Source organism: Thamnophis elegans, chromosome Z, assembly GCF_009769535.1.
Source record: "Thamnophis elegans isolate rThaEle1 chromosome Z, rThaEle1.pri, whole genome shotgun sequence".
Classification (NCBI taxonomy): Eukaryota; Metazoa; Chordata; class Lepidosauria; order Squamata; family Colubridae; genus Thamnophis; species Thamnophis elegans.
The window spans coordinates 39,110,891-39,133,293 of record NC_045558.1 but is presented as its reverse complement, the minus strand read 5'-3'; the positions used below and the strand labels follow the sequence as shown (position 1 = coordinate 39,133,293).

The following is a 22,403-nucleotide window of genomic DNA, read 5'->3' as shown; positions in this document are numbered from 1 at the left end:
CCGGATCTTTTCCATAGACACGAGTGCTCTAAAGCAGTGGCCTCCAACTTTGGCAACTTTAAGACTTGTGGACTTCAACTCCCAGAGTTCCTCAGCCAGCAAAGATGGCTGAGGAACTCTGGGAATTGAAGTCCACAGGCCTTAAAGTTGCCAAGGTTGAAGACCACTGCTATGAAGTTTCAAGAAAGGACACTTGACCAAAGGATTGTTCTAGACCTCACTTTCATTTTGAAGAAAAGATTATTTTGTTATTTAGATTTAAAGTTGAAATGTATTTAAACATATTGAAACTGGGCTGGAATTGTGGAGTATTATTAAAGCTAATCAAGTATTATCAACTTGGCAAACTGCCATTCATTCATCTTATAGTGCATGGGCAATACTCCCCCTCCCCCAAGACTGCATTTACAGAAGAATAATCTACAAGTAATCCTCAAGTTATAACCAGAATTGGATTCTGGAACTTCACAGTCGTTGTGATTTCCATCCAAATTATGATCTTTTTTATTGTAGTTTTTAAGCAAATCACATAATTGTTAAGTGAATCTGGCTTTCCTAATTGATTTTGCTTGTTGAAAACCCCCTATATCCAAGTGCCTGAATCACAATCACATGATGTGTGAGGAATGATTGCAAGTCACTTTTTTCAGCACTATCATAACTTTGAATGGTTGCTAAACAAATGGTTATAAATCAAGGACTACCTGGGGCAGATGTATTCTGCAGGGTCAAATTAAAAGGAAGTGGGAATTCCATTCTTGTTCTCTCTTTCTGTATATTTCCCTTTCTTCTCTCTCTTTCTCAGCTTCCTTGCCAGTGGCTTCCTTGCCAATGGCTTTTGAAATGAGTTATGTAAGGCATTTTATTGTTCTATTAGAATTCAATTTATATATCTGTTTGTATGATGACTATATCAGAATAAAATTCAAAATGCAAACCAGAAAAAACAAGAGAGAGTACAGTAATATTATGTTCTGGGATACTCTCTCCTGTTTTATACCATCTTGGAGGATAATTCAATCACATGGATTAAGATTATTAATTTCATTTGGGAGGAATGATTTAGAATGTATTTTTTTGAAAGATAGTGGAACTGGGATGATGAGAAAATTCAAATGCCATTGGTAAAGCCTTACCAAAAAAAGAAAGAAATAGAAGCATTGAATGGTTCTAAACATACCCCAATGATTTTACCAAACAGAACTGCAAAGGCAGGAGTAACACCTCCACCAATGGCAGCAGCAACGATCCCAATTGCTATGTAGCAGAATTCAGGCTTATTCAGAGCCAGGATCCTGGTGTAGGGAACATCTGGGAGAGTCTCTTTCTGTAAAGAGAGAAAATTCCCCTTATCACCAACAAAATTACAGCATTGAAAGGAAACCGACGTCTGTGTTCAAGCCCAGTCATTTTTATGATCTCAGACAATGAATACAAGTGTTAAAAAAAGAACAAAAACTCAATTTATATCAAAATCTGTCCACAAAGGTCACTAAAAGTAAGAGAAAGCCCTTATGAATGGCAACATTTCTGCATGAATCGTTCTTTTGTGCTACTAATCTGTATGGCTTAGAACAGTGATGGCTAACCTTTTTGTTGTTGTGACAGCATCTATGGACACCTGCACTCAGAATGCAATGTATGTACGCTCCCTCCCCGTGTCCCATTCCTTTCACATGTGTGTGTAGCCCCCCCTTTGCTCCCCCTCCCCCTGTGCATGCATACGCAATCCCCTCGCATTCCCCCATGCCCCGTTTTGGTCCTGGTAGCCTCCCTGCAATGTCATGGAAGCAAAATCAGGCTATAGAGGGTTGCTCTGCCCCCTGCACTCCATTTTGTGCCTAGTAGTCCCCCCTGCAGCCCCCTGGGAGCAAAAATGGTCCACGGGGAGCCTGCACCGCAACCCTGTGTCCCATTTTGGGCCTCATAGACCTCCCTGCATTTATGACCCATAGTGCAACCCCCCTTGCACACCCTGCTCACCCATGCACGTGCGCACAACCCCCTTCTCCCCCATCTGTTGCACATGTGCACCTGTATACCATTTGCATTCCGCCCCCACACATGCACAGCAGAGATCTAAAAATCAACTGACCAGAGGGAGGTGAACGCGCATGTGCGATGGGTCGCGGGCCCACAGAGCGAGCTCTCCATGCCACCTATGGCACGCGTGCCATAAGTTCGCCATCATGGCCTTAGGATCTGTTAACTGTACATTAACCTCCAGTTCTTATTATTTTAGTGTCATGTGTTTCAGATGAAATTTTAATGTAGCATTTAAAATACAATATAATTCCAAAATCTAGAAGTGAAACACATTCCTAACTGGTTTTCTCAAGTTGTTCATATTGTTTGATATATATATTATTATAATTACCAAACACAGGAAAGGGGTAAATGAAATTCAATGTCAATTTTTCCTAACAATTTGTGTTTCTTTAGTCATGAATTTATCTAAAAATAAAATCAGGTGCATGGATAAATACAAGACATTTAGAACAAAGCTTTTCTTATAACTCTGATTTGTTACTAGAACCAAAAGGCAAGGATACCAATTTCCACCAAGTACTTACAGAGGAGCCATGTTTTTAACAAAGAAGTTATTTTAGAAATAATTTTAATACTAACCACACGGACTTTCTTTGCTTTCTTCTGTTTTTTTCTCCTTTTTCTTTCAGAAAATCTTTTAGTAGAAGCCCTACTGAGTGAAGGTCTGTTGGATACTCTTCGTAAACTTCCATACTTAGCTACTTCTGAGCCACCATTAGAACTCCCCAAATCATTTAGATCTTCTGTTTCATATAAATTTTCTTTCTCTGAAATGTCACTATTTTCATCCTCAGTCTTAAATTTTGTTTCTTCATTTGATGTTTCACTCTCTGGTTCTTCTTTCTGGTAATTCTAAACATTTATAAAAAGAAAACAACTTAGAAAAAAATAAATTATCAATTTTTCTAATTACAGCTTATGAAAATTAAATCTACAGATAGTCCTTGACCTACAACCATTGCCTTAGTGACTGTTGGAAGTTCAATGGCAATGAAAAAGTGACTTATGATTGAGCCTCACATTTACAACTATTGCAGCATTTCCATGGTCACTAGATTGTGATTTGGGCACTTGGATTTACAATAGTCCAGCATCCCAGGGTTACATCTTTGCCAGTTGGCATCACACGAGCAAAGTCAATGGAGGAAGTTGGATTCACTTAACAATTTTGTGGTTTCCTTAATGACTATAGCATACAAAAAAAGTCATGGTTGGCTGGGTATTTTTGGGACAAATCCATCTACCTTAAAGCAGTCAAGGTTGAGAAACACTGGGCTATGGTAACAGAATCTTAACTACATTTACCTATGTCTGAAGCATTACTTTATTCATTTTCTAACATATCTGGAACCATAGAGAATCCAGTGGCATTCTTGGGAAAAAGACAGAGTGATATTCTACCAGTTTGGACCAGTTTGCCCGAACTGGTAGGGGAAATTGCGGGCGAGTCTGCCCACCCACCCTGGCTCTATTTCATCCTATTTAGGGATATTTTGTGTACAAGCTCACACATTTGCAAACTGGTAGGGAAGGTAAGTGAAAACCACCCCTGGAAAAAGAGATTATTGTGGAAGTGAATGTTAATACTCTATAATATGACAGATCCAAGCAACTGGTAAACATTCAGATTTTAAATTTAAAAAAACAACCATAAACAAAAATTATTTAGGTGCACATGTAGCTTAAGGGTAATATTTCTTTGACCCGTGGAGACAGCCAATAACATCTCATTAACTTTGCTTGACTATTATTCAGTATTATGGAACAGTGGGCTTCTATTTTCCTGTACCCTATTTTGAATAGCTATAATATTTATGTCCACATTTAGTCAAAGTACAGTTATCAATATGTAAATCTGGACAAATATAGCTTTTCTTGAAACAAGATAGTTTTAAAACATCATTTATAAAGGTGGAACATTCCCGCCATGTGGTTAATGCTACATTGCATTTTACCCAAAATGGACAATTCTAGACTCTCATAGTTAGGATGTGGGAAAGGGCAGAAAGAGCACACCTGGGAATTATCCTTATAAAGCATATAGTATCACATTTAAACCAAGCTATTGAATTTCATTACCTGCTGCATTACAAGGGCATAGTAAACTCCTTTATGTGCCATGAGTTCACTATGTGTCCCTTGTTCGATAAGAACACCCTTCTCAAAGCCTGCAATAACATCAGCTGTCCTGATTGTAGAGAGTCTGTGAGCAATTACAATGGTGGTGCGCCCAGCCCTGGCCTTCAAAGAGGGATAAAAGAAAAAGAAATGGGAAAAAAAGAACAAGCACCTTATCTAAAAGATGATTTTTTTCATAATACCATCCTACATTTCTTCATATATAGAGATCAATAAAAAATTTAGCTCATGATATAAATGATTTATATTTCTCAAATATGTTGCTGTTAACTCACTTAGTTGGTTTAACCAAACATTCTAGTGGTTATTTATATTTCATATTTTCTGTCAACATAGTATATTTGCAATCTATAGTTGTTTAGATATGGTTGATCATATAATGCAGATTTAAAATTCACTTATAGCTAAACTAACCTGGTTAATATGATGCTACACATTTCATCACTGATAGAGTGCTTTAAATCATGGCTATTCCTTCACACCAATTTAGGTTTAGTATGGGACAACTGTGAAAGACCCATACAGTTTTTGCTTTGCCATTTGGCAACCAAAGATAACTGCTTTCAAGATCTCTAGTTAACAATTTCGAAGATGCTTTTTTTCAAAAGGCAACTGGACCTCCTTTGTTTTTCCTTGAAAATTTTTTGTTTCTATCCAAGAACTGAAGAAGTTTCTTGGATGAGAAGTGAAACATCTTTAAGGTAAAACCAAGAAAGTCCAGTTGCCTTTTGAAAAAAGCACCTTTGGGAGAACCATGATTTGTGTGACTGAGAATCTTCATCCATAGACATTTAGCTTTAACTCTGGCTTGCAGTGTTTTTTTTAAAAAGAAATCCCTTGTCTCTCCACTTTGTCTAGTATATATTTGTCTAGTGTATATATCATATTGTTCCTGACCCCAGCACTGGGACCAGGGAAATTCAACAGACATATACTTTCTGTTTTGTGGAAATGATTGCAACTTTTTGTTGGGGAGACTATTATGACTTCATTGTAATCTCATAATATATATTTATTGTGTAGTTTAAAATTTAGAAAAACGAGTTGGAAGGGACCTTGGAGGTCTTCTACTCCAACTGCCTGTTTAGTCAGGAAACCCTACACACCTTCAGACAAATGGTTATCCAATCTCTTCTTAAAAACATTTACAACTTCTGGAGACAAGTTGTTCCACTGATTAATTGTTCTAACATTACTATTCATTAATTAGTAATTTATTATAATTATGTTATTTAATAATTCATTAATACTATTAATTATTAATATAAGTTATGTAAATAATTCACTACTTCTTAACTGAAAACTACTTAGGAGCATTCAAAATGTCTAAGTAGCTATCAAAAAAATAAAGGAGCCACTTTCCAAATTTTCAGGCCTTCCTGAATTTATCATCTTAGATTTTTGGTCTTATGTCTAGATTGGATTTTGATCTATTCACATTCCAGGAATGATGAAAATACTCATTATCATTCATTTTTATATTTTAGATCATTATATAGTTAAGGCTTATTAAAATAATGGAAATATTGTCTACATCATGCAGATTTCACTTTCTTTTTGTTGATTGGAAATAATGGGAGACATCATCATCTGGATCTGATTAAACAAAAGTCCTGGTTTGGTAGATTTGATAGATTAATCATGGGATAATTTTGGGTAGTGTAACTTCAGTTAAGCTGCTAACTTTCTCTTTGCAGTAAGTCCTTTTATAAATGGAAACAATATCCTGATTCATAAAAGAAAGCAAGAACTGGAATGCTAAAGGGAAATTACTGACTCTTTTCTCTGGAAAGTTCATTGGTGCTAACAGAATAACCACAAGATGAATAGTTAATGAATCACCTTGTCAAAAATGACTAATACTGAAACTTATGTTACAAGAAAACACACATAGATCCACACATAGAAGCATTAATAAAAGCACACCCATCTGTGCACTATCCATTAATAATACTTTTAGAAATTCAGTTTTGAGCCTTGTAAAATGATTGGAAGCTCTTAAATGAAATGATAAGTTTTAGGTATGTTATTGCTTTTTATTTTATAAGGTTAAAAATGTCATTAGTATCTTTAAGGTAGTGTAAAATGGACTTTAAAAAAAAACAAAAACCATCCAATATAGGCTGGATATAGGTTTTATTTGTACATAATCTTTAAACCCATAATCTTTAAATCCAAACAAGGTTGAGTCTGGTAAAAAGTTGTAATAAGTGCTGTGCCTATTGTTCTCCATTCTGAAACACTGAAAGATTGATATATTTTAGCACTTTTACTGTTAGGTGATTTTTATTTTACTATTACAATAGACATAGCATTTCAGATATGCTTTATCATCTAAGCAAACTGGCAAAAACGTTTGTTTAAAAACATTAACTGTTTCCTACTTTGGACTTCTGTTAAACAAATCTTTTTTCCCATCCTGCAAACTTTGCTACATCCTTATGCAGTGGTGAAATTCAATTTTTTAAAATTACCGGTTCTGTGGGTGTGGCTTGGTGGGCATGGTAGGGGAAGGATACTGCAAAATCCCCCTTCCCACCCCACTCTGAGTCCAGCCAGAGGTGGTATTTGCTGGTTCTCCGAACTACTCAAAATTTCTGCTACCGGTTCTCCAGAGCCTGTCAGAACCTGCTGAATTTCACCCTACCCTAATGCTACACTTTCTCTTAGAATGCAGAAGATCTTCATACTACTGAGGAAGCTATATATGCTCTTCAACATACTTTTGCCCTTAATTGATTGCCTGTAGTGTACGTCAACACAACTGCATATATATTTATCTGTGTCCTGAAAACAAGGGTGTGTCTCTGTTTCGTTTTCCTTGTTTTATTTGTACTTCACTGCTTCATTTCATTTATTGTTTCAATTCAATTATTGTACAGTCTCATCATTAAATACATATTTTACCAAATAATACATATTTGAGTAAAAATTTTCTTTTTTGAAAATAATTTGATCACCTGTGGATGTGTTTACTTGCATTTATTCACCAACAGGCTTTTAATTCCTTAAAGTAATTCTTTATGTGTAGCTGAAGCGCTACCCAATCATATTTAACGAGGCATGTTTACCTTATCAAGTGCTGCTTGGACTACAGATTCACTCTGATTATCTAAAGCAGAGGTGGCCTCATCCAGCAGCAAGATCTTGGGGTTTCTGGCCAGGGCACGAGCAATAGCAATACGCTGTTTCTGACCACCACTGAGCTGGGCTCCTCTTTCTCCAACCATGGTATTAAATTTCTGGGATATTCAAAATATAGAAATGAACACTGTCATGCTCATAGGTATTTGTGAGAAAAGATTATTAGCATTCAAGCAAGCATATTAAATATATTAGCCAACCACACAATAGGGGCCTGCAGGTGCACATGGGATGGACACACACGCGTGCGCGTGCGCGTGCGCTCACACACACACACACACAAACAGAGTTTTAAAGCAAACAGAGCACTTTCTAGCTGCAGACTCTTTCTCTTGAATATAGGAATGGCTTTGTTGCTCTCTTGACATTTTGATCAGATGAACTGTGCCAATAGTTTTTCTCTCAAAATCTCAGGGATAGCTTGATATGAAAGACAAGGAAGATTCTTAAATAAAAAAAGGAAGTCCCATGTTGGCATGTACTGAGTAAAATTAATTCATTTGTATGAATGTGATATAAATACAACACTTCATTGTTCTACTTCTGAGCTACTGAATTGATTCTTAATGTTTCCAGTGTGATTAAAAATTGCCATTTCTCAAAAGAGAGTGTGTCTACTCAGAGTATACACACATGCACAAATCCACCTTATAATTAACCATAATTAAACAAAGTCAGTCATTAAATATAATTACCTATTGACTGTAAGAGCTGCACAATTGAGACAGCTAGTTCAATCTTCATTACAACAACAACATATCATACTATGATGATTGAATATTCAGTAGACATAGCAGCTAATAATCACATTCAAGAAAAGTTTTGGAAACACCCATGTAAGATGAATGAGAATGCCCTTAATTTCATATTAATTTAAGAGTCTACCGTGAAAAGTATGTGATCTGAGGGTTATTTTACCAAGAAAACCAAAGAAAATTATATAATAACCCTTTAAAAATTGACCTGATTCCAAAATATCAAGGCTTAGAAGGGAAGATGAGCTTGAGGAAAGAAGAAAGTGCAGTGAGATTTCTGTTTCTGGGACCTCTCTATATTTACTAGTCTGACTGTCACTACAAAGACATTTTGCATTTCTTCATGTGGCTTAAAATTACACTTTGCATTCTCTGAGGTTTCCATATTATTTTCAAAAGCAAAACATTTAATATAATAGATGATTTCTGGGAGATTTTCAGAAAAAAGAGTAAAGATTTCTGACATGATTGGCTAAATACTATAGAAAAAAATTGATTGCCCATAGTATCCACTCTAATTTTGACAGTTGACTGAAAAAACTTGGTGTCACCAGGATTTGTACGCAAGGTCATGAATGTTATTCTGCTGTAGAACACAAAACAAAGCTCAGAATTATTTAATTGGATGTTGTTTGCATTTGGGTCTATTTGGGGAACTAGGCCTTATTATAGAACAAAATAGACCTCATAAACAAAAATTTTATTAGAAGTTTCTAATACCTGACCAGCATGATATTAAATATTGTTCATAATCTTGATGATGTGATATATTGAAACACTCAAAGGGATATACAACACATGCAAATATATAACTTTGAATGAATGTAGTATAATGTTGTAAAGATTAATAGCACAAATTCTGATTTACAATATCTGCTTCAGGATTCCAGAAGGATAGTCAACAGAATACATGGATCCTTCTCTTCTCTCTCTTCCTCTTTTTGTAATAAAGTTATCCAAAGCAATACTGTCAAAAGTTAGTAGGAACAATGTGTCTGATTTAAAGAAAAACATGACCTCAAATCTCCAGAAAAAGGAAAAATTTAATAACAGAATTTTAACACTTGAAGAACTGCAATTATATTTTAATTTTAATCAAGGAATTAACTTGCCTTTTTTCATGACTGCTAAGATTCACTTCATACATCCATTAAAAAAAAGTGTGATGACCTATGAAATTTCAATAGCTATTGCAACTTAATATATAGTTTTGATTTATGAAGTTCAGTTTTGACTTCAATATTAATTATAAAATGTAACTTTAATTTCTGAATACATTTATTTGGTACGTTTTAAAAATTCATCTTTGCCTCTTGCCATGTATGTACTTGTTAAGTAAAATTTATTTAGGAGCTTAAAAAGTTATGAAGTTAATATAACCACCTAAAATATTGTGTAGAATCTTGTGTGTGTGTGTGTGTGTGTATGTGTATATATATATATATATATATATATATATATATATATATATATATATATATATATATATATATATATATATATATATATATATATAAATAATGTCATAGGGATTGAGGCTATTCATCTTAGAACACCCAAAAATTTCAGTGTTGCTTTGTTTTCATTTGTTATAATTTAACAATATCTTTATGTTTTAAGTTGAACCAAGCTCATAATAATTCCTAATACTTGGTTAAAGTGGTTATCTACGGTATATCTCAGAATATTTTAGTGCTATATTTCTATGTTTTATTAATTTTATTGTAATTTCTTCATTTGATTATTATGAGTAATTGAGAATTGGAAGTTATACAAGTTTAATAAATCATTATTAGAACAGGTATAGCGTTGCAGACTGCATGAGCTTTATACTTTTTCCTCTCAAGCATATGAAACATTTCAAATGTGAATTTTAATAATATTGTCATGAAAATTCATTTAAGTTAGTTTAATAATATTATAGAACATGCTTGAAAGAAAAATTATGTATAGGGGTAAGTGAAAAGTGTGCTTTATTGTTCACTAATAAAAATGCATTCTGCTTTTTTGTCTAGCTAGCAATAGATAAAGATCAGAGGAGCATCTCTCTCTCTCTCTCCCCCTCTCTCTCTCTCTCTCCCCCTCCCTCCCTCCCTCTGTGTGTGTATATGTGTGTGAGGGTGTGTGTACACATGCAAGCCCTTCTGTGATGCGGTGCCAATATTTTTACTACTGGTTCGTGCGTGCTCCTGCGCATGCTTGCATGCATGTGTGATGCTTCTGTGCATGCACAGAAGCATCTGGGCAGGTGGGCGGAGCCTCTTGCTGCTGCTACTACCAGTTCGCCCAATCCAGGCTGAACTGGGAGCAACCCATCTCTGATGCCCTTGTGAAAACAGGCAAAATATCAGTTGAAGCCTTCTCCCTTTAGTATATTTTTCATGTGAATAAACAAGGTGGGACTTTGATCCCAACATTCTGCATTTTTAAGCTTTTTGCAGAGATCTCTGTTCCAGGATTGTTGTTGTTTTAATTATTACAGACATTCCTACAGTGAGTAATAATGAGAATTATTAACTTAACAATGTCTGATTGGCTATAGATATTAGATACAAATAAATTATCTACATAGCAAAGTGCCGTGTTAAGGTTAGTTGGATAAAGTATGCTGTGCTTAAAGAAAAGATATGTGGTAGAGCACATAAATGAGGGAGGGGAAACAGATTATTCCATCCTTACTAGAGGTTCATCCTTACAAGAATGTGAAAATCGTGCTACTTACATCAGGAAGCTTCATTATGAAGTCATAAGCATTTGCTTCTTTGGCTGCTTCTTCAATTTCAGCATCAGTAATATCCTCTCTGCCATAACGAATATTGCCTGCAATTGTGGTAGCAAATAAAACTGGTTCTTGGCTTACAATGCCAATGTTTTCCCTCATCCATTTGATGTTAAGGGTTCGAACATCATGCCCATCTATGGTAATCTGAAGAAAAGAAAATAGAAGTTTGTAAGAGCCACCAGTGTAGATGTTTGATTACTAGAGTAATCAAGTAGATATGTATTACTAATATAATACAGTTTTTAGATGCTGCATGTCAGCCCTGATTTAGGGATTTATTTTCTGGCAAATCCAGAAGCTCCAATAGAAGATATCACAGTTGCCCTTGCATTAAAACGAACCTGTCCTTGTGATGGATCATAAAATCTTTGCAAGAGTTGAATAGTAGTGCTTTTCCCACAACCACTGGAACCAACAAGAGCAATGGTTTGTCCGGGTTGTATTTTTAAGTTCAGACCTTTAAGAATCTGGAATTATTCAAAATATAAATATATATTTAAAATATTTTAGGCTTAATACAGTACTATAAATCATGCCTGCAATACAGGAAAAATATACTTGAAGATTATCTAGGTTTTTTTATTTAATATTTTTAGTCAGTAAAACATTCTAAAAATGAAGGACTCATTTAAGATATCTAAGAAAGATCCTTTATCTTCTATAATTGCACATTTTTATTATTGCTAGAGTATTTTTATTTTGTGATGAAACTTGTAATGAAAAATTTTTAAGCCCTTTTCCTGATCGTAGAGAAAACAGCTTTAAACATTTCTTTTAAATGGATAAAAAGAGGAAGAAAAAAAACTATCTTACCTGAATATTTGGTCTAGAAGGGTAACTGAAATAGATATTTTTGAATTCAATTTCTCCTCTGAGTTTATCCAGCTTGAATCCATCAGTGGAACTGCTATCTATGGGACGAGGCTGGAAAAATAATTGGAAAGAAATCTATAATTTTTATAAATACAATATAACACAGGAATTTTTTTTCCAATGTTAAAAAAGTATGAGATGTAAAGTATGGAAATGATGCATTACTTTTCTTCTTACAGAATTGCATTTCTGGGAACTATAGCTGCCTTTTCAAATAAGAATGGATTTCCTATAAATTTCAAAGTCAGGGCTTGACTATATGTGAATCAATACCAATTAAGACTAATTAGAAACAACCATATTAAGAATGTCATTTGTGCATCCTGTTATATTCATACAATTGTCATGTGCAAGCAGCTACTTGTGAATAGGTTCAACTAGATATTTTACTGCTGAACACCTATTTACAAGAATCTTACCAGATTTCTGCCTTCCCTTGGGAAATGGCATATCTAGAGCTAAAGATTTGACCTCAGACATTTTCTCCTCCTAACCAATTCTTTACTCTTTAGAGCCAAGGTGGCGCAGTGGTTAAATGCAGCACTGCAGGCTACTGCTAGATCAGCAGTTCAGCGGTTCAAATCTCACCGGCTCAGGGTTGACTCAGCCTTCCATCCTTCCGAGGTGGGTAAAATGAGGACCCAGATTGTTGGGGGCAATATGCTGACTCTCTGTAAACCGCTTAGAGAGGGCTGAAAGCCCTATGAAGCGGTATATAAGTCTACTGCTATTGCTACTCCTCCTAGAGGGGTCTCCTCTCCTTCTGCCAGTAATTCCACTCCATCAAAAACCAACAAATTAAGTGTTCTAAGACTTAACCAAGGGTCGAAACAAAGATAGGAAACAATTCTGTTCTCACCTTCAGTTCATATACTTTCATTCATAACTACCCAATGGACAATTTGCTGCTTTGAAGTTATAATAGTAAATAAAGAAAATAAAATACAATAGAATAAGAAAAAGAAATACAGAAATGAAGTGCTCAAATATCCATAAATATATTTATATATCATAGCCTGTAAATACCTTTTTGATTATTTTAAAGACTTGGTAGGCTGCTCCACGAGCATTGGCCACATTCTCCAAATTGGGGGAAGCCTGTCCAAGGGCAAATGCACCCATAAGCACAGAAAAGAAAATCTGTCAGGTAAAAGAGGTAAAATAGTTAATACAAGTGATCAATTCTGTGGATTCAATTAATAAACCAGCAGAGTAATAACAGACAGTGTGAGGGTATAGGGTGCTTAGAGTTATAGTGCATGGTCTCTATATCCAGAATATTATTATAGTACTCATAGCTTGATTTAAAAATAGTTTTACAATAATAACAATTCATAACATGATTGTTTCATATAATCAGCACCCATGTTCTATTTATCTGTTTTGATGAATGCTACCTTAATTCAAAAGTAATTTTTCCACCAAGAATAATTTAAAATTAATAATATGATTTCCAGCACAGATAATCTTGCTGAGTATATGCTGCAAGTAAATAATCATGTTTATATGCTCTACAATGAATTCCTTTAACTATTGGCACCTCCACCATCTTGAGATTATTATTACTAATATATTGCTTGGAAAAGAAAAGCAACCAAATGCTACATGTAACAATTTGTGGGCCAGCCAGTGCAGAATATAGAGAAATACAATTGTATTTTTTGTAATGTGTACTGTATGTCTGTAAAAACCAGTTCATTCTCATGTGCATCACATACATGACACAAGGCAAAAATGTGGGGCTTGGTTGCATAGTCTTTTTTTTTAATCTCTTCAGATGCTTCTGACAGCACTTTTAGTGCCAAATGTTGGGATTCTGGGTGTCCCAAGTACTTAATCATATCTCTTATGTACATTTTCATTAACTGGTTTACTATGATCAACAGATTAGAAATGAAATAATAGTCTCTTTAATTAGAAATCAAAGTAAATGATGTAAATACTAGCAGGCATGCAAAGCTGTGAATGATTTAAATCTCTTAGATCATTAATTTGGCAACCTAACATTAATTGGCTTTAATTGGTACTTGAGTATAGGATTATCTATATATCTGTATGTTTATACATAGATTCTGTGTTTTACTACTTTTAATGCTAACAGAATTAATTCAGATATACTTTCAGTCTGACTTCATCCACTATGTTTTGAGGAAGGTGTTCTTTCTCTTAAAAAATATTTTGCATCCCTGCCTTATGCATTTTAGCTACAACCAGAGTCCCAAGACAGCTGTGTATCTCATTTTATTAGAATCATTTTATTAAAATCATCTGACAATGATTTTCTTTTTCTTGAGCTAACAAGGCCTGAAAGAACCTTTTGATTTATTAGATGTTGGATTTATTAGATTTATTAGATGTTGGATTTATTAGATTTATCTAATAGATTTATTAGATAGATAATTATTTTAAACATTAATGTTCAATAGAAAATGTACACTTACAATTAATACTGTTCCAATATCATAATTATCCCTTTCATCTATTGTGAGCTTGGTTCCATACCAGAAGCCGATGGCATAACATCCATACATCAAAAACTGGGATACACCAGTTGAAAAATTGGTGGTGATAGTCTTTTTTGTTCCAATAGACTGAGCCTCTTCTAGGTTTTTATCATACCTGATAACAGATCCAGCATGTTAGACTTAGAACAGTTTTATGATATGTATTTCCCATAAGCAAAGATTTGTACCTTTTTAATAATTCCTTCAAAAATATTCACTTCCTGGGGCTATTGAAATCTCACTGATGTTTCCTTGGATCTTTCTTTTTTAACAATATATTTCCCTGAGAAAAGCAGGGACATTTTATCCAGGTTCCACTGAAGAAATTGATGTTACACATTGGTTGAAATTTGGTACAAATTACAGGAACAAGCCACATCACATTATGAACCTTAATGTCAGGTAAGTGCATTCATCTCCAGAATTTTCTTGAAAATCTTTATATTGCATGGTAATTTAAACACTAGGAGACAGTTTTATGTATTAACTGTATAAACAAGAGGGGATACATAATCCAAGTTGCCATCCTCCTGATTCTGAGAACTATTGGCTACATTAATCTAAATAGGTGAAGTATATTTGTATACTACATTGGAGCATTGCTTTTATTCTTGATCTTTTTTGCTTCTGTTTGGCTTTTGGAAATAGAGAGGAGAAAAAATTATATACAATTTCTCATGTCCAAGAATAATTATTTATAGAAGGATCAAAGAAGCTTGGTGACTGGAAATGTAAGGTTTGGAAAAGGCTTAATGTGAGCGTACTTACTTTTGATCCTTTGATCCTGTTCTAGCTCATAAAGATCTGGGGAAAATTGCAGAAGCACTACTATTTAACATAGGTAACATTAACATAAAATTGAATCTCAGATAAACGGATTGGTATCTTGGCATAAGTCACTGCCCTGTGAGTATTTAAATGTCATCTTACCTTGCTATAGCTTTCTTCTGTCCATTGAAAGCAATAACTGTCCTGATGGCTGACAAAATTTCTTCTGCCACAGACCCTGCCTTGCCATAAGCCAGCAGCTCCTTCGCAGTCAATACTGATAGTATCTGGTTAAAAAAAACAATTAAATTCAATTTCTAGAATTCTATTCTATTCTATTCATGATTTCAACAGTATAATCATTTTACGTAGCTTTTCCTGTCTATTTCCCTCTAAATATGTTGGAAAATACTGCCATTCTTCTTAGGCAGGATGAGCACTGGTCCTTACTGTTGGAAAGACATTGGAAGAGCATCAGACTGGAGAAACTGATTTTATGTAATCTAATAGAAAAACTGAAGAGGGTTTATCTGTTTTATTTATCAACGTGTATATAAAATTTATAAGCCACCCATTTCATAAAGGCTCTCTTTCTAAAGCTGATTTTAGCTGTTTTTGTTTTAATTTGTAACATTGTACAAATAAATTATAGCTGAACCAGAACACAATGCTTTGTGTGGGAGGAGGAAGATTTGCCAATAGAATATGTCTGACTTTTGGGCTGCACCAGCTACTATTATGTTTCTGTATGCAATTTAGAATACTGTTATCATATTTAAAGTCCTTCTTTGTTTGAATCTGGATATCTATGGACCACTCAAGTCCTATCCTGTAGGACTGGTTTACCCAATCTTGGCAACTTTAAGACTTGTGGATTTCAAGTTATGCTAGGTGAAGAATTCTGGGAGTTGAAATCCATCTGTCTAAAAGTTGCCAAGGTTAGGAAACCCTTTTCTAAGATCTGCAAGAGAATGTTCCCTTCATGTACTTATTTTATGAAATATCCTTTAGGGAGTTCTGAAGGTCCAGCCTTCCTAACCTTAGGACAATTTAAAGAAGGCTATTTTAAAACCAGGTTGAAATACAAATATACTTTTGTGCATAATGATAGTTGTACCCACATTTTTTCCTTGCGATATATATTTTCATTTATAATTTTTTTTAAACAAAAGAAGAAAAACAATATTGTCTCCATGGTCTAAAATCAGAGGAAATAGGCTCAAATCCTAAGGAAAATTATTCAAATTGATTAGCAGTAGAACTTAGACTTATATACTGCTTCACAGTGCTTTAAAGCTCTCCCTAAGTGGCTTCAAAGACAGAATATTGCCTCCAACAATCTGGATCCTCATTTTACCCACATCGGAAAGATGGAAGGCTTAATTAACTTTGGTCTGATGGGAGATGAACGGGTGGCAGTTGGCAGAATTAGCCTATAACCCCCCATCCCAAGTTAATTGAATGTTGGATGGAGGAGGAATTGTGTTGGCAGAACCTAACTGACAGTAAAATAAATTGTTTTAAAGGATTGTAGTTTTTGCTTCACTAGAAATGTTTCAGCGTAGGATGGTATTGTTCATTTGAAAATTTGCAGTAGTGAATTTCCTACATTAGGAAAGAATTGTGCAGCTCTGTTATGCTAATATGTGTATTCCCAGAAACTTACATATGACCATAAGCCCCCGGAAACAGCAATAAGAGGAGTAACAGACAATATCACCAGGGTCAGTTTCCATCCATATACAAATCCTATTATAATTCCCATCAGAAATGTTGAAAATTCTTGGATTATTAAACCAATCTTGTCTCCAATACCTTTGTGAACGGTGTTAATATCCCTGCAATGTAAACAGAAGATGAAAAGTTACTGTCAATTACCTTTATTCACATATTTTTAAAAATCAGCATACATAAATGTCAAATGTAGCTGTTTACATTTTTATGAGTTATTTCAGATGATAGTTGAATTTCCATTGTATATAATTGGCAGTTCCAGAAACCTAGTTTGAAAAATTTGTTTTTTGCACTGCAAGTCAAACAAAATGTGCCTTGGTAAATATACTCAGGGAATAATTGCGGCAGATTCCAAGATTGAAAAATTGTCCAGAATTAAATTTTCACACATGCATGGGGAGATGGAGGGGGGATAACAGGAGGCTGTACCCCCCATGCCCCGTTTTTTTCTCCCAGGAGGCTGCAAGGAGGTCTATTAGGTCCAAAATGGGGCACAGCAAGTGCAGCGAGCTCATGTGGGGGGAAGCATGGGCACTGTTCCCTCTAAGGTGCGCGGCTGCGCGGCCGTGCACATGGCAAGAAACCCCCGCGCAGCAGTTTCTAACTGCCGCGCAGATATTTCTACCAAAGCAAACGTGGGGAAGTCCTTTGCAGGCAGCTAGAACTGGCCGCCCACAAAGGACCTCCCCAGACTTGTTTTGATGAGCCGTCCATGGCAGTGGTGCCTCTCCCTCCACGCGGAGCACCTGAGCTGGCCCCCGCGTTATCCCTCCCCCTTCCTCCTCTGCCGTGCTTTTGAGGCCGTGGGAGCTAGTAGGAAAGCTGCGGAGGTGGAGGCGGCGGCAGGGGTAACCCAGAGCCCAGCTGAGGTGCTCCGAGCAGAGGGGGAGACACCAAGGCCGCTGCTATGGATGGGTGCGCCAGCGGGAGCTTTGCCGGCTTCACCGGCAAAGAAGGAGAAGAAACAAGAGGACTGCCGGCTTTGCAATGCAACCCCCTGGTTCCGCCGGCCACGGATTGATTCGGCGTAAGCGGGGGCCGAACACATGCTGCGCCGACTTTGCGCCGTGTCTTTGCTGTGAGGCGGAGTAATTCAACACCCCCCCAAAGAATGTGTGTGTGTGTGTGTGTGTGTGTGTGATTCCGCTTGATGAGATGGTGGTAGAAAAAGTATACGAATTGCGAATTGGATCAAAATTGGTGGCCAAAGGAGTGGAGGGAAGGAAGGAAGGAAGGAAGGAAGCTCTGCCCCCTGTGAAAAAAACTGAAGATGGAGCAGTGAATGAATAAACCATAAAAGCAACAAACAGTTAATGCGTAAGTAAGCTGAGGAGCAAGTTCTCAACTAAGGAAGCAATATAAGAAAGAAATATAAAAAGCTCAATATGCCAAAACACATATTTTAGTCTTCATTTAATTACTTGTATTGTAGTCTGATGTAACATCTTTTTAAAGTTAACGTTAGTTAGAAAAGATAGGGTACAAAACTTAAATAATAAAAAAATTGTACATTCATTTTGAAAAATAAATGCAATACTTGATTAATTTCATATCTTTATTTAAAATAGTTTTGGCATGGCATATGATTTTATTGACTCAGTTGGGAATGATGTGGATGTTTATCTGATTCTGAGGTATATATATTCTTAAGTAACATAACATATAGCATATTGTCCAAACTTGCTAGACTATTTAATTGATCTTACTACTTTAAAGGGGGAGAGTATTGTGTTTGAGTGGCACTTTTCATGCCTGGCATTCTTCAGGCTGAAATCTCGCTCACAATTGGCGCTTGAAGCTTGGAATGTTGCGCAAATGTCCAGCAGACGTGATAGCATTGAAACTGTTGTTCTCTTAGGTGCTCAGGCATGAAACTATGCAGCTCAAACACTATACTTTTCTGCTCACACTGAAAAAAAATTAGAGGGAACATTGAGCATGGGGTGTCATGCATGCATGCATATAGGGGTGGGGTGGGGTGTTTGCAAGTTCTATTATAAGCATCCTTCTGAAAATTATGTTCTAAGGCTGGAAAACATTTAAAAACAAATAAGTAAATATAACTAGTGAATGTGGCTAATTGATGATATGGAAATACAAGTAAAGCAACCATGGAAATTGGTCCTCTTTTGTTCTATAGCAGTGACTGACTTCCCCAAATTTCACATTTTAAAAAAATCCTCCTTACTCTGTTAGTCTCGTATTCAATGTTCCAATTGGTGTGGTATCAAACCAGGCCATTTCTTGGTGAAGAACAGCAAAAAAGAATTTATCCCGTATCCTTGATGTTTGTCTTGCAGAAGCAGTCACAAAGGCCCAGATTTCAACAAAACTACAGAGCAGTACAGCAAAGCCAATTCCAACAAAGTAGTATGCATGACTGTGGAACAAATGAAGAGTCAATAAATTTGTCATTTATGTTTTTCTACTTTTTCAGCCCCCAAATATAGCTCCCAATTTAAAAATGTAAAGTTTATTATTATGGACAAAGAAGGGGAAATAGAAACTGATTTGCACACTCATAGAAAGTTAAAAAGCATGCAAACAATCAATACAGTCAATCAATGACTATTATATAACAAAAGGACAATATTAAACTGCTATACAGCATGAGCACTTAGATTTATATACTGCTTCACAGTTCTTTACAGTCTTCTCTAAGTGGTTTACAGAGTCAGCATATTGTCCCCAACAATTTGTGTCCTCATTTTACCTCAGATGGATGGCTTGAGCCCCTAAGAATCAAAATGCCAAACTTCTAGCAGCTGGCAGTTAGCAGAAGTAGCCTGCAGTACTGCATTCTAACCACTACACCACCAGGCTTATTATATTTATAATAGAATAGTAAATTCAATGTAATTCAATATCAGATGTTAACTATAAAATTGAATATGTTATAATTTGTCAGTTATTAATAAGAAGAGGAAAAAAGCTGTATAGGTACATACTAAGTCATTTGATTTTCTATATCTGAAGCAGCCTGAGGACATGCTGAGTTATTCATTTCTGCACTTCCTATAAGGAAGATTATAACAACAGTAGTATTAGAAGATAATTTATAGATATTAAACACCAATACAGTCCAATTATTTTTATGTCTTTTTTTTCTTCAAAAGGATTTGAAGGATTTTCTCCTTGAGGAGAAAAAAAACATTTAGCTTCTCATTCAAGAAGCTTCATCAGTTCTGATAAAGGGTGGTGGTGGTGAAAGGATAGGTACTGACAGTTGAGACTAGATGGCAGGTAGTGGGTGGAAGGACAGGTTTTCATAGGATGGAGTGGGAGATGGAAGGATTGTATTTCTTTGCTGTTATCTGGTCATTAGCACTCTCAGACCTGTTAAGATCACTTGAGGGTTTATTTGTACCTTCAGGAATACCTGGGTGCAATTAGTTGTGGAATCTTCTTGGAATTGCTGCAAGGGCTGGTTATTAAACTGGAGATAAGTGATATTTTATTCCTCCCCTTCTAAAGAAGGAGAGGTGTTCAATTCCAACATAGATGAATTATTTTACCCCTATTTTAAAGTGCTAACAACCATTTGCCTGTAAATAAATACAATCCTTCCATTACCCTCCCATCCTGTCAGAATCTATCCTTCCATCCAGGTATGGGTTCCTGCAGTCACTACCAGTTTACTTGTGGCCGTGCACGCACAGAAGCAAAAACCAAGATGGCAGGGCCTACGATGCCACCCAGAGAATCGGTTCAGAGGTGTGGCAGGCCTGGGATACTGCCAGTTCCAGTGACTCAGGTCACCAATATTGAAGATTAGAAAGAGGGACGCGACAGCCAGGGTGTCCTAACAAGAACTTCTTTATTTACAAGATATAACAAAGGTGACAGCGATTCAAACAGGCGCTGTCCGCGCCAAGGTATTTATAGTCCAAGTAACAATGTAACTCAACCAATAGGGAGCCGGGACTAGGCAGCAACACACTGACAAGTCCCTCAGCCAATCAACGGGTCTTGTCGGCCAGCAACAGCTCCTGCTGCGTCCTGGCCAATCAGGAAGCAGCAGGCTGTTGCTAGCCTTTAGCAATGGTTCTGAACTAACTTCTAGGTAATGCATATGTAACAGGACTCATGAATATGCAACAACCAAATCACTACCGGTTTGGCAGACCCGGTCTGAACCGGTAAGAACCCACCACTGCTTCCATTCCCCAGCCATCAGAACTGATGAAGCTTCTTGGATGAATAGCAAAATGTTTTATTGTTCTTCCTCAAGGAAAAAAAACCCACCAGTCCAGTTGCCTTTGGAAAGGGAAAAAATACCTTTGAGACAACTATGACTTGGATAGAATAGAATAGGATAACAGAGTTGGAAGAGACCTTGGGGGCCTTCTAGTCCAATCCCCTGCCTAGGTTGATTGAGACTCTCTACAGAAATATAGTTAAAGTCCTAAGTCCAAGAAAAATAGTATTTATTTCTTAAAGATAAATTGTTACTTTCTAGATTCGATCCCAAAATCAAGCAATACCAGATTGCAAATTGACTGTATAATAACAAAAATCCCAGATTCTTGAGCATTATATAGATATATTTACATCAGGATTTTTTCCTTGTATTGCCAAAAACAGAAAAGGGATTGCCATTGCTTTCCTTTAGGATGCTTTTTCCAGTCTGACTCATAGCTTTCAAATTTAATAATAATTTCTTATCCTGAACTTGGTCTAACTTTACCAGGATTTTCTGTGGTCAATTCGATATGGCCATCTATCAAAGTGGATATACTATCATTTTAATTCAGTTATAGTGGCAAAGAGTGCACCATTGGGGGGACTCTTTGCCACTATAACTGGCAAAGTTATAGTTTGCCAGAAACTATATGGAGAAATATCTATCTATGCAATCCCTAAGAGTCAAAAATGATTTTAGGGTACCTAAACACTAATTTCTTATATTAAATTCTGAATATGTGGGGCAATGTTTTTCTTGCTACATTTCAACAATTTTTCATTAGTGTTCAGAGTCTTCTTTTCCCAGCTTACTTCTATGTCAATGGATTCACATCCTACACTAAACATTTAATAAGCTACAATTGGCTGGTTTAATGCTATAATTCAATATATTATCACTTAGTGTGATACTTACCTGTAGACACATTTAAACTAGTATTCACAAAGCTGTTTGTCACCTGGCCAAAGATAATGATGATAATTGGTTGTCCAGTTCCTGCTGCAACAGCTGCGATGGATCCCACAATTATTAAAATAGTATCTAGAGCATCTGCAAAACTAAACTAAATGGATACAGAATTTAAATGAAATTGTGACAGAAGGTTCCATGTTGCTTTATAGACAAGATTGTCTCATTGATGGCAGTTATCTGTCTAAGTCCTACTTCATGTTGTATACAACTTATATTTTGGAAGCCATATTACAAAAAATTAGGGTAAATGTTTATCTTTTACCTCTAAGTTCAGCTGGATTCTGGTCCGGGCCATCTTGTTTCCATATTTGCCAACCAGTAATTGAATAATTTGTAACAGATTTATATGATAATAACACAGAAGCATTTACACATAATTTTTACTGGAAGATTTAATGTATATGCTCAATATCAAACATTTACCAACTGTCATTGCATTGTTAGGCAATTTGGTTCTGATATTCCACATAACTTCTTCCCTACCCCATTTTATTTTAAAA

The 22,403-nt window shown here is 35.8% G+C and overlaps 1 protein-coding gene across 1 annotated transcript in view; it reads right to left on the bottom strand.

Annotated features, from left to right (window-relative positions):
* ABCB5 (ATP binding cassette subfamily B member 5) overlaps positions 1–22,198 on the bottom strand; it is a 41,199-nt gene extending 19,001 nt beyond the window's left edge. Inside the window, exons 1-16 of the mRNA XM_032235826.1 lie at positions 22,166–22,198; positions 21,843–21,994; positions 21,345–21,379; positions 19,697–19,718; positions 18,937–19,128; positions 16,681–16,852; positions 15,177–15,301; positions 14,184–14,361; positions 12,769–12,882; positions 11,683–11,793; positions 11,211–11,336; positions 10,810–11,013; positions 7,260–7,430; positions 4,129–4,290; positions 2,725–2,901; positions 1,181–1,327 (exon numbers count right to left, since the gene is read on the bottom strand). Of these exons, the coding sequence (XP_032091717.1) occupies positions 1,181–1,327; positions 2,725–2,901; positions 4,129–4,290; positions 7,260–7,430; positions 10,810–11,013; positions 11,211–11,336; positions 11,683–11,793; positions 12,769–12,882; positions 14,184–14,361; positions 15,177–15,301; positions 16,681–16,852; positions 18,937–19,128; positions 19,697–19,718; positions 21,345–21,379; positions 21,843–21,994; positions 22,166–22,198 (2,121 nt within the window). The remainder of the gene's footprint in view (positions 1–1,180; positions 1,328–2,724; positions 2,902–4,128; positions 4,291–7,259; positions 7,431–10,809; positions 11,014–11,210; positions 11,337–11,682; positions 11,794–12,768; positions 12,883–14,183; positions 14,362–15,176; positions 15,302–16,680; positions 16,853–18,936; positions 19,129–19,696; positions 19,719–21,344; positions 21,380–21,842; positions 21,995–22,165) is intronic.
* Between the last annotated feature and the right edge of the window lie 205 nt (positions 22,199–22,403).